Source organism: Amblyomma americanum, chromosome 1 (genome assembly GCF_052857255.1).
Source record: "Amblyomma americanum isolate KBUSLIRL-KWMA chromosome 1, ASM5285725v1, whole genome shotgun sequence".
Lineage (NCBI taxonomy): Eukaryota > Metazoa > Arthropoda > Arachnida > Ixodida > Ixodidae > Amblyomma > Amblyomma americanum.
Window position 1 is genome coordinate 519,221,597 of NC_135497.1, and position 12,330 is coordinate 519,233,926.

At 49.4% G+C, this 12,330-nt stretch overlaps 1 protein-coding gene and 1 pseudogene across 1 annotated transcript in view; one reads left to right on the forward strand and one right to left on the reverse strand.

Moving 5' to 3' along the window:
* Positions 1–4,558, forward strand: part of LOC144116226 (uncharacterized) — a 43,707-nt gene extending 39,149 nt beyond the window's left edge. Inside the window, exons 19-21 of the mRNA XM_077650956.1 lie at positions 284–619; positions 1,528–1,775; positions 2,899–4,558. Of these exons, the coding sequence (XP_077507082.1) occupies positions 284–619; positions 1,528–1,775; positions 2,899–3,175 (861 nt within the window). The 3' untranslated portion in view covers positions 3,176–4,558. The remainder of the gene's footprint in view (positions 1–283; positions 620–1,527; positions 1,776–2,898) is intronic.
* LOC144128614 (oviduct-specific glycoprotein-like) lies at positions 3,243–12,330 on the reverse strand (annotated as a pseudogene).

A 12,330-nucleotide genomic window follows, 5' to 3' on the forward strand; every position in this document is an offset into this window, starting at 1 on the left:
TACAAATTAACTTTTGTTTGCGGTTGGGTGTCTGTCTGCGTGTGCAAAAAGAGCCGCTGTCACATCACGCCGTTAAAAGTGGAGGTTCAGTGTCTCCGCAAAATTTTCAGCGTCTTCTGAAGACATTTCACTGCGATGTATGTTTTGCCAAAGATCCATGGTCTCGCTTCGGCGTGTTTTGTTCGACGCGATTGCACACTCAACACTTTACAGCGACTAGTTTAAGGCTAGCAGCTTGTGGAGGACAAATTGTAAAAAGTGTTATGCGGGGTCGGGGGAGCAGGTGACGTACGAGCTTCAGTCTTCTGAAGGTGGCATCCAGAGCTTCCCCTGGGTGGTGTCCGATGTGCTCATGCGCATTGTGGTCAACACATCCTCTTGCCTCCCTGTGCCGGCATCGCGCAACAGCTTCAGCCAACGACTCGGGGCGCTGCTGCTAGGCGTGCCGCACCCTGGTGGCGGCGACCAGGACGGCACACAGCACGGTGACACGCAGGTGCTGACCAACCTGCTCACGCTCATGTACGACTGGATCGACTCCAGTCGCGAGTTCCTCTTCGTCAAGGACGCAGAGGAGTTGGGCCTCTACAAGAATATCATGCGCGAGGCCTGCGTCAAGGTGCGTGGCGCCAGCAAAAGAGCTGCATTGGGTGGATTTCCTGAGCTATGAGACCACAGAGTAGACCTACAAGCTAGAGGGCTGGGCTCATTTATGGGCTCCTTTATAATGCTCTTCTCTGCATCGCCGTTTGCTGGCTAGAGTTCGCCATCCAACAGCCATAAGAAGTGGGACAGAGGCAGCAATGTGTTTCGCCTGCTCGAACAAAACTCAGTCTGTTTTTTAAACAGAAACGTAGCATACAGCTACATGTGGCAGCTTTGAAAGGAGGCACCGTGCGCTGTTTTGTGGGAAGCTTGTGAAGTGTTGGCGTTTTGTCTCGTGTTCTGACCTCACAGCTGCGTCGACAGTCTACCAGGATGATGATGACCTTGTAACTCGGCATAAGCACCAATTTGTGTTGATGGTGTGGTATGAATATAAAGTTTTAACATAGCACCTACGTACTGTGCATCTACCTGATAAGCTGCGCTTGGCTAGCGGTAAAGTAGACGCAACTGCATTAGACAACCGGCTGGTACGATCACGACTGGGATAGTAAGTCTCCGCTGTCATAACTGAGTAATAACGAACAGTTATTCTACACTGACGATTTCTCCTGCCTTATGTTCGGCTTTTTTTCAAACAAACGGGAAATGAGCACGATCGGGCACTTAACCGGGATTGAGGTTTATTTTATGAAAGTCCTGAGAGCTTAAGTAGGTTGAGAGGGTATTTACAAGTTCTTTCAAGACATTTCGCATGCTCCGAGTATGAAGTGAAGGCGACTCTATGTGGGAAAACAGTAAGCGAATGTCATTGCTCTACCCAGAAAAACGTATTCATAGATAAATGCACTTTAAGATTGTGTGCCATCCTTAGCGTGGGGGAGTTATCGGCAGAGGCTCACTAGTTGCCTCCCATCGCAGGTGTCCCGCTCCCTCTCAAGGGACATGCCGCCGCAGAAGCTGGTGATCCTGTGCCTGCGCTTTGCGTGCGCATGGTGCCTGAAGATCTTCCAGGGCGGAAGCGACGGGGAGGTCATCTCCAAGGAGTGCCGGCGCCGCTATCGGCTGGGACACCTGGCCCTGATCACGCTCAACCGGCTTTCCATGTCCGGCAACCTGGCCTACCTGTGCAGGGCACCCGAGGGGTGCCCCTCCACAGAGCTGATCAGGTATATTTCACGCCTTTCTTCTAAACCGGAGTGACATCGCTTGAAGAACTGAATGAATCCAGTGATGTCAAGGTTCATTTGCCCCTAATGCTGTGACATTACCGAACTCACCTGTGAAACCTGTGAACAACCAGTGTTTGGTGCTTGCCGGCATCGCCGACATCATCAGGAATGTATATGTCCAGGTTTGCCGGGCAATCCTGACATCGAGGTGCACTTAAGCCTCAGACGGAGAGCGAAACTGCCTGTACAAAATCGTTTGCAAATAATTATTGATCCTGCGCATCAATGTCTCGAGCTCATTGTCATGATTACTAGGCCCGTGGACCTCTTTCAAGGCAAAGAAACTGACACAGAATTTTTCTGTTACCCTTTAAAAGGCAAACAATCAAAATACGCAGCAGACAGCTTCTAAAGATTTCCAGGCAGCAGAGGAGGCATGGATGCCTGTTTTGAGCAAGGGTAGCGCTGGGAATTCTGTACCAGTAATGCTCCTCTCTCCTATTGACTCAATCCCGGAATTGATCGTTAAACATTCGCGTCGCCTTTGTTGCGGGCTTATGTTGTGCTCATGTTCTGCGTAACATTAACGTAGAACATCAATCACACAGGAAAGACGTCCGTGAGTCTGTGAACATTTTTCCGTGCGCACCGCTGCATGCTTCAGCAGTTCACAAGGAGTCTAAGGAGAGCAAAGATGTAGGCCAATTGGTGATGCTTAGTTGCATGGGATTACACCGCACAGTCATCAGATATTGCATCAATCGTCACATATCCATTACCCTCCTCATTGCCTTGCTTTCAGGCTTTCCTTGAGGTGTTTTCTAATGAAATGCTAACAAACCGTTCCATGAACCACAATTGGCAGGTTGTGTGACTGCCATTTGTTGCATGTGTACGTTATCTGCATGCTTGGAGAAGTGCTATAAAATCAGCATACGCTGTCTCAGTGCATTTATTGAGGAAGTTAACAAAAACAGCCACTGCATGTTTCGCAGATCCAACCCGCGAATTTACAGCTTTTCTAAAGCATCCTTACTCGCAGTCCATCGATATTTGTGTTCACCGCAGTATCCCGAAATACGTTAATTGCATTCCGCCAACCTGTTGGCTGTCCCCCCAGGATTTACATCAACCGGGAAGATGAAGTACTCTTTGAAATCCTGCGCCGCTACGAGGATATCGTCACGGAGATCATGATGGACTGGTCCGGCGTTGAGGACATCCAGTGCGACCTCAAGATGGACCGCATGGACGAGTGGTTTCTCCAGCTAATGGTCACCGGGAGCCGCTGGGCGCTGGAGCGCCTCAAGGAAATTGTTGTCTACCCGTCTTTCCGGGAGGTGCTCTTGCTTGCATTCGAGCGGAAGAAGAACGCCATCGCCGGAACACTAGAGTGATTACCTTGATGCTTTGCACAGGCAACAGAATTTTTTCTGGAAGGTGTCTAGGTTGGCAGCCCCATAGCTAGGGGGCATGGTGAGGCTGTGGCCGGTTGGGGATGCTTCCAGGGGCAGCTGGCTTTCCCAATGTCTCTTTGAGTTTGATTTTACTGTTGCTCTTTTTGCTCTGCTGCTGCATGGGCTTCTGGTGTGTGGAAGCAGGCAACGGATTGGTGATGGATGCGTGGTTCTTGTGGAGGGTGTAGTAGAGAGGTCTTTGGCACTTCTCGAGGCTTCACATAGAGAAAATTTCTTGTCTTCACACAGATAACGTTGCCCTTAAGACTATTGTAGCAAAAATTTTGTTTACTTTGCAGTGGAAACTTCCTGGAAATGCCAATAAATGGCTACAGCGACATGGCGTGTGTCCTTTCCACAGGCTCTTTGATAAATCAGAGCATAGCGACGGATTCATCGTGCGACTCAGTATCTTGGATCACCCACCGGTCACCCAAGATGCATTAGAGAAGGAGTGGAGTGCATTAATAATATATTTATAATCATAACACAGGAATTGCAGCAATTCAGCGGAAATACAGGAATTGCGGCAAAACAGCAGCAATTTCTTTTCAAGTTTATTTCATAGGTTGCAGTGACAGTTTATACTGTTGAAATCTATGGCATTGTTGAGTTGCATTTCCCTTTCTCGAGTGGCCTGCTAGTGTGCCTTGCAAAGGAGAATGCTAAAGCATATTGCAAATAAATTGAGCAGCAGGAGGGATACCCAGCGTGGATCATAGAGGATGTTGTTGAAGGGGAGCGGGTAGCAAGGCTGATGGACTCTTCATGCGTGCTCAAAGTGCCTTCAGCCGAGAAGGAGTCTGAGCTGTTGTAACACAGGCTTGGGAATAGGGAACAGGGCAAGAATTGGTTGTGAGGAAGGTTTCCAGTCTTGCAAGGAGTTTTGAAAGAGTGAGCTATGAAGCTTTTACTGATGGGGTACCTTATGGCTGTCATATGCAACTACGAATGCCACATACACGAGTGGCGATTGCTTTGCTCTTATGCTGCATGCCACTGTAATGAACATGAGCTAAATGGGCTCCAAAGAAACATTTTGTGTTGTGTTAGTGATATTTTATGCACTTCATGAGCACACCAATATTTTTGTTAGTCATGAAACATAGTCTTCTACATACATTCATTATGTAAAATATTTGTCATTTATTTCATATAGTGGTGTTGATGGTTTGTTCAGTTAAGAGTCTGGCTGTTTTCTGAAGAGACCTTTATGAATCTGTGTTGACTAAATATTACGGTGGTGTTGAGGATGGATTGTCTCCCGTGGGCATCTACCAGAGCCTGTCATTGCTTAAGCCTGTTCAGCCATTCGCCATGCATTGGGAATAAAAATATTGTGCAAAAGTTCTGGCTCTTGTCTGTGCTGAGAGAGTGGATGGGCACACTCAAGCTTTATCCATGAGTGTCGTCATGAAGAGCAGAGATTACTTAGCACCATTAGGGACAAGTTGCCCCATTCACCTCTGTTTTGTTGTAAAACGACAAAGTTGCACTGAAGAGGAATCTGAACTCATCTTTTACTGCGGGAACTCTATCTACCCGTTCTGGGTATTCTTAGAAACTTAAATATATTGCCCTGTGCTGCCGACTACCCTAATTAAATCAGATTAAACGTAGGAAGGAGAAGTCAGCCAACGCTCCATCGAGTCCCGCGGCTGCTTGCCTGTGAAGTATTAGGCTTGAAAAAAAATGACTTGTTTACAGTATAGATAAGCGGGCGAGTTGGTCCCCGTCCCCGTTTGTTCGCGCTGTTTTTTGCATTATTGTTTACAGTATCTCATTTCGGAACATGAACATGGTGCTTGGTCCAGTGTCTACTTTGGGCACTGCGCATGTCAACAGTGCATATAGCACTCCTGCAGATTCCTGCATGGTGGACGTAAATGCTAAGCGATGCAACATGCTGTAACAAGACTGATGCAAACCAACCTGCACATGATACTGCCATCAGAGTATCAATGGCAACTTCTGTTGCAAATATAATAAATACTGTTCAAGGTTCCCATGTATGATCATGGGTTTTGGTTGCTGTAGTATCTGACCACTGTGGCAGAGTTGGAGAGTTATATCCCAGCTGCAATAACCATATTTCAAATGAGCCAAAAATAAATTCAAAAATGGGGGGGCACTCAAGCCTCGCCTTTAGGGTATAATGCGAAAGCTAATGGGTCAATGCCCCACATATATAGAACTGGGCATCCTGTACATAGCATTCATAGAACCCTGGGAGTCCTCATACCACTCCTGGCACAGTGGTGCAGCGGTTACGCAATGCGCCACTAACCTGTGATGGCTGATGCTGCCACTGGTGGGACATGTGTGATCCAGGTTTCTCTTCTCAGCAACCTCTCTTGACTAATCATTAATATAACTGCCATGGTGGGCAGTTTGCGCACAGTCCTGTGAGCACATTGTGATGACGCCACAAGGTGACATGACTTAGCTGGCCCACCCACTTTCTATGTTGCTTCTCTGGGGATTTTTTGCTTACTATGGCCGATGCCGATGTCGAATGTTCTGCCACATGAACTCCCTAATGATATCGCGTTAAAAGCACCAGTGTTTTTATATTTCCGTGCACATTGCAAAAGCCCACATGGCCAAAAACAATCTGGAGTTCACCAATACAGCTGCCTCACAACCGACCGTCTATATTGGGCGCATAAAAGGGCAGTGGCCAGTAGCCTTCCCCCATCTGCTAGCAGACCCTTCTCGTCTGCCGTCAGGGAAGAAAAGTCCTCTTTATTATAATGTACGGGGTGTAAAATCTCTTTGTTCATCTGCTCAGACAGCTTTCGCTGTATGAATCGTCTCTGGATACATTCAAACACGCCATTATACTGCAAAGACCGACATGCATCTTGGCTTCAATGTAAAACATATATTTTACATCCACGTGGCATTCATTCAATCTGGGCCCACGAAGTAAGTGAAGCCAATGAATCCCTGCGCAGAGTGAACGTTTCTCGCGGTCGCTGAACCCAGCAATTGCCATGTGCCCTCTAGGCCTAACCAGAATCATCTAGGAGCTCGCCATAGCAGCAGTGCTCCGGGATGTGGCGGTCGTTGACGACGACGCTGACTCGGGCAGGCTGAGGTTCGCCGATAGCCTCTTGATGGGCCGGTCTAGTTCGTTGAGCGCGTTGTGCAGCTGTCCCAGCAGCTGTCCCATTGCGCTGGCTGCAGTCGCCCGCCGTTGTAGTCCATGTCAACGGTCAACACGGATATACCGCCCATACGCATTCGCTTGGCGAACAGAACCTGCGCGGTATTCGTCGACCATTAACAAGCAAGCAAGCGTAAACACCACAAACCCGGAAAGCGTACCCGTCCGACGGCTCACTCACTTTGGCCTCGGCTGCTGAGCCCAAGGTTGCGATCTTGAATCCCGGCCGCGTCGACCGCATTTAAATGAAGATGAGGAACGCTAAACTCTGTGGCAGCTGTTAACCGCGTTTTGCGCATGTGGTGCTTCCGCATTGTTTTGGTCATGTGCAAAGTTTAGCTACCACTGCGTTTAGCGTTTTTATGGATAGCATAAGAGTCCCATGTCTCCGCACTCAGCAGTGGTGTCGCGCCTTAAGCCCTGCAAGGTAAAAAGTGGCACCTTAGCATACGCTAGAGCCACCTGCCAAGATGGAAGAGACAGCTGCGACCTGCCACTGTTGGCAGACGGCAGTGCAGAAATGAGCATCATCCTCTCCTCTGCCAGGGGAGAGGAGAGAAAGTAAGCAAGGCGGCCGCTGTGGGAAGAACCTTGTCATATGCCACGGCTGGCAGGTGCAAAGTCATGCACGGCTCCTTACAGTGAGGTTATGTTCTCGCATGGTCACAGCTTATAGTGATTAGGTGTCCAAATTTTCGCAGCTCAGCGTAAACGACAGTCTTTTTAAATGGTGTGTGTAACTAGTACGAGTTAACATGTGCATGACTTCTTCATTTGTCTTGAAGTGTTTTTTACACCCCCACAGCTGCTTTGAATGCACTGTCGATAGAACCGTGCCGTTACCTCGTGTCACATTAACACCAGTTCGACCGCTATGAACAGCACACCTCTGCGGTTGCTCTAATGATTGCAAATGTGTTCTGTCTGTTGCATGCCCTATAGTGGCGACAGCGCTCTCTCGCTCCTATCTTCTGAAGTGCTTGTTCTCAACGTGCCGCTTCTCCTCTCCCGCAAACTTTCAAAGCGCGTCTCGCCAGCCGCGTCGAGCGCGGAAGGTGGTGTGCCTCTCTTCCGCAGTGCTGAACGGTGTGGACGGCGCACGACGGCATTTTTTATGGACTTTTTACCGGCAGCTCTCGCTGTAAACCGTGTGCTGTGCGACTTGTGGCCGCGTTAAAGAACCCCAGGGTGCCTAAATTTATAGAGCCCTCCACTACAGTGTCCCTCATAGCAAGAAATGAGACGCAAAGACAGCTGAGCCACAAACAGCACTGTAAGAAGCTGTTAGCCAGGGGAACCTCAATACTGGGTCTTGTTATTAATTTCGAAGGCGCGAAGACTTTTTGCTGAAGTCTTAATAAACCTCGCTTGTATTTCCTCTCTGGGAGGTAATATGCTGGTCTTATTTGTGTTGCCACCTCAGTTTTCTTCTTTTCGTTGGTGATAGTACAGATTTGGGACTTTAAAGCTCATATAACTCAGAAACGTGCCTTCAAGCCATGAACGCTGCACAGTCACTGGCGCTTTCAGTTATGTGATGTGGCATCAACATGTCAGCAATGCATTCGTAATGTGGGAGACGACGTGACAATCTAACTCTGTCTATATCCAGCTTAAGCCTATCGCATAAGTGCGTGAGGGTAATTCCACTCCTGAACAGCTGTTCGAGTATACGGCCGCGAAAACTTTATGGCCCTAATTCTGCGTTGCGGAACTTCGGATGCTACAATAACAAGACACGGGTAAAGAGCACGGGGTATAGAATGCAGGTAACGATAAGGGAAGAAGTGTAGGTTTTCGCTGTACACGTGGGTCTCAAGCATGGCGGCCACTACCTGTGACGTCTGTGCAAGCCACCACACAGGAATGTGCTGAAGCATGCGCCACCCTGATTTTCAAGGCGTGCTTCACGGATATGTTTTACAGGCAAGCAGTAGATTGAGTGCGACCCTTCGCAAATCAGAAACATTGTGAGCTAGGATACACGCACTGACGTTGTTGAGAATGGTGGCCTTGTTGTCATAGCCAATCCACTGTCCTTTGTCCCGGTTGACGGCGATCTTGCAATCGGCCTCCTTGTTGTACAGCGGCACCGACAGGTCGGAGCTGAATTCGAGGCAGATCTGCGCACGCGTGCACCGCATGCACGTGGTCAGTGGGCATCTTGTGTGCATAGACATTGTGCAAAAGCGCCGCGAGTGTAACTGTAGCACGTTTATTATGGTTGCATCTAGTAATACAGTGTTTAGCACCGCGCCGTACGGTAAGCACGCTAACTACGGTAATTCCAACCGTACGGAAAATATGCTTAAGCAAGCATGGCGGCATTAGCAACGACAACGCTTTAACATATTCACCTCTCCTATGCTCTCTACATAGTGAAGAGAAGTGACTTTGCCATAAGGCAGGCTATATCAGCCCTAGAATTGACAGTGCAAGGAAAACTACCGTTGTACACGCATCTTAGCCGAATTATACACCGGACGAAACGAAATCCTCCCGGACACAGATCCTCTACGGCCATTTTAGAAAGACACAGTCGAACCTTGTTATGACGAAACGGTTTATCACGAAAAATTGAACATAACTAGGCACTGGCGATTCTCCTTGGAAGCTCGGTCAATACGGGCTATAAAGAACCATTTCTTTATAACGAGGTTCAGTTGTATATCTATCGATGATGAGTGCCGTTGGCGGCGGTATTGTGAAACGTGCGAAGAAGCGATTAGTGGCCATGGCGACGACTAGCATTGGTGGCTGCGTAGAGAAGACATGACATAAGCACTTCGAAATAGACGAGCAGCCCGCGCTCGTTGGTGAACGGTCCCGGGGGCGCGGGTCCACGGACGCTGGCTCGCAGCTCGTAGCGCCCACTGTTGCGTAGCCTGTAGGCGTAGCCGAACAGCGCCAGGGCTACGCGCTGCCGGAAGTGTAGCTCGCCGAGGAACGCCTCGCACGCCTCCACCTGCGCGTCATCCATGCTACGTTGGATTAGTGCCTGGACAAAATTGAAAATTGGTCCTTTAGTAAAAGAAATGGCGTAGTAATTGTCTCGCATATCTCGGTGGACACCGGAACCGCGCCGTAAGGGAAGGGATAAAAGTAGGAGTGAAAGAAGAAAGGGAGGAAGAGGTGCCGTAGTGGAGGGCTCCGGAATAATTTCGACCACCCGAGTATCTTTAACGTGCACCGAAATCGCACAGCACACGGGCGCCTTTGCGCCTCGCCTCCACCGAAACGCGGCCGCCACCGTCTGGTTCGAACCCGGGAAATCTGGCTCATTAGCCGGGCACTCTATCCACTGAACCACCGGGGCGGGAAGTGCGTAGGTGCAATCCTGAAAACCTGCGCTTGTACAGAATTTCTAGGCTAAGCGATGTGGCGAGTGGGCCACCTGCCACTTACTATACAGACGGGCATCGATCGCCATTTCCCTTTGCAGTAACGCATTAATAATCCGTGTGAAACCGGAAATCAGGCATCAAGAGCTAAAACAAAATTTGTTCCTCGACTAATCGGTTCGTGTCGCTTGGACGGTATGTAACGCGAACAAAAAACAGTTGAAACCTATCCTGTCTTTCGCCTGTGGTGATTACGGCACAGCAGTATGGATGGGCGAACATTGGACTCCCAGAGGTGTCTCTGACGCTTAGACTCTATTGCATAGTGGCTTCTTCGATTTCTTGCCGGCCGCTAGAACGCACTATTGTAGTAATGCTAGTGGCCCAGTTGGAACCAGTCGACAGACCCGTGCTCTTTCTTTTCTTCATATGATCAGAACAGGATCATTGGGCTCTATGGGCAGCCGAACACTGCGCGCTGAATTTTTTTCGAGACTGAGATATGTCCCGAACATTCCGCGAAAGGTGCTCTCCTTCTTATACCTGCCTATATCGGCTGCTAGTCGACGGGCTCCAACTGGGCCACTATCTCTGCCACACCCTGAACACGAATAAACGTGTATGGAAGTGAAAATTTACCCGGGTTTGAACCCGATCGAAGCGGCCGCGATTAGATGGAAGCGAAACGCGCAAAAATCGATTTTTTTTAAAAAAGACCCGCCGCGGTGGCTCAGTGGTTAGGCTGCTCGGCTACTTAGCTGGAGTTCCCGGGTTCGAACCCGACCGCCGCGGCTGCGTTTTTATGGAGGCAAAACGCTAAGGCGCCCGTGTGCTGTGCGATGTCAGTGGACGTTAAAGATCCCCAGGTGGTCGAAATTATTCCGGAGCCCTCCACTACAGCATCTCTTCTTTTCTTCTTTCCCTCCCTCCTTTATCTGCGGTTCAGGTGTCCGCCGATATATGAGACAGATACTGCGCCATTTACTTTCCCCAAACACCAATTGGGGAAAGGAAATGGTGCAGTATTTGTCTCACATATGGGCGGACACCTGAACCGCACTGTAAGGGAAGTAATAAAGGAGGGAGTGAAAGAAGAAAGAGGTGCCGTAGTGGAGGGCTCCGGAATAATTTCGACCACCTGGGGATCTTTAATTATAATAATAATTGGTTTTTTGGTGAAAGGAAATGGCGCAGTATCTGTCTCATATATCGTTGGACACCTGAACCGCGCCGTAAGAGAAGGGACAAGGGAGGAAGCGAAAGAAGAAGGGAAGAAAGAGGTGCCGTAGTGTAGGGCTCCGGAATAATTTCGACCACCTGGGGATCTTTAACGTGCACTGACATCGCACAGCACATGGGCGCCTTAGCGTTTTTCCCCATAAAAACGCAGCCGCCGCGGTCGGGTTCGAACCCGGGAACTCCGGATAAGTTGTCGAGCGCCCTAACCACTGAGCCACCGCGGCGGGTCTGGGGATCTTTAACGTGCACCGAAATCGCGCAGCACACGGGCGCCTTTGCGTCTCGCCTCCATCGAAACGCGGCCGCCGCGGTCGGGTTCGGACCCGGGAACTCCGGATCAGTAGCCGAGCGCCTTAACCACTTAGCCATCGCAGCGGGGCAAACGCGATGTCAGTGCGCGTTAAAAATCCCATTTGGTCGAAATTATTCCGGAGCCCGCCACTACCACACTTTTTCCTTCCTTCACTCTGTCAGTCCCTCCTTTCACGCTAAAAATCCCAGGTGGCCGTGATTATTCTGGAGCAGGCCTCCACTACGGCACCTCTTCCTTCCTTTCTTCTGTCAGTCCCTCCTTTATCGCTTCTCTTACGGCGCGGTTCAGGTGTCCGCCGAGATGTGACATAGATACTGCGCCATTTCCTTTCCCCCAAAACCAATTTTCATTTCCGTTTCTTTTTCTAGGGCACAAATCTTTTGGGGGCAAGGTATTCTGGCCATGTTCCGCAGTAGATTTCGATCACTAAATATACTGTGTAGACAACGATGATATAGCCTCTTTGCGAAGCGTAGAAACTTGATGCAGTAGGCAATGGGCGGAGGCTTTTAAACGCGGCACCGGAGGTCCTGAGGTTAGCAAAAAGAGGAGGTCGAAACCTCGGTTAAAACCTTCGTAACTGATAGAAATTCGCATGTTTTGAAGAGGGGAATTTGTTTGCGTCGCCAACCTTAAGTATTCCGCATTTTTCGAGGTGGAAACTTGTGCATGGGCTCGGGCAACATACCCTGCCCGTAGAGGACAGCTTACTCCATTTGTACTCTTTTCGTGTTTAGAGCACGCGTTAACAGAAGAAGAGAGTTGCGAGGAAAGACTGAAAGAAGAGACGCTCGTCGCAACAACCGAGGATAGCGCTGCTTCCTTCCTATAACATTGAGTCCTTATCGCCCCAATTCAGTGAAACGTTCTCGGTGCTGCTTTCGCTGTAGCCATTGATGACCACCAATAGAAAGCCTCTTGTGGAGCTGACAGCAATACCGCCTAGCAGGTCTTCCTTGAAGATGATTGGTGGGACGGCCGTCTTGAGAGTGTCTTCCTTCGAGTACGCGTGGACAATCAGCAGGCAGCTCAT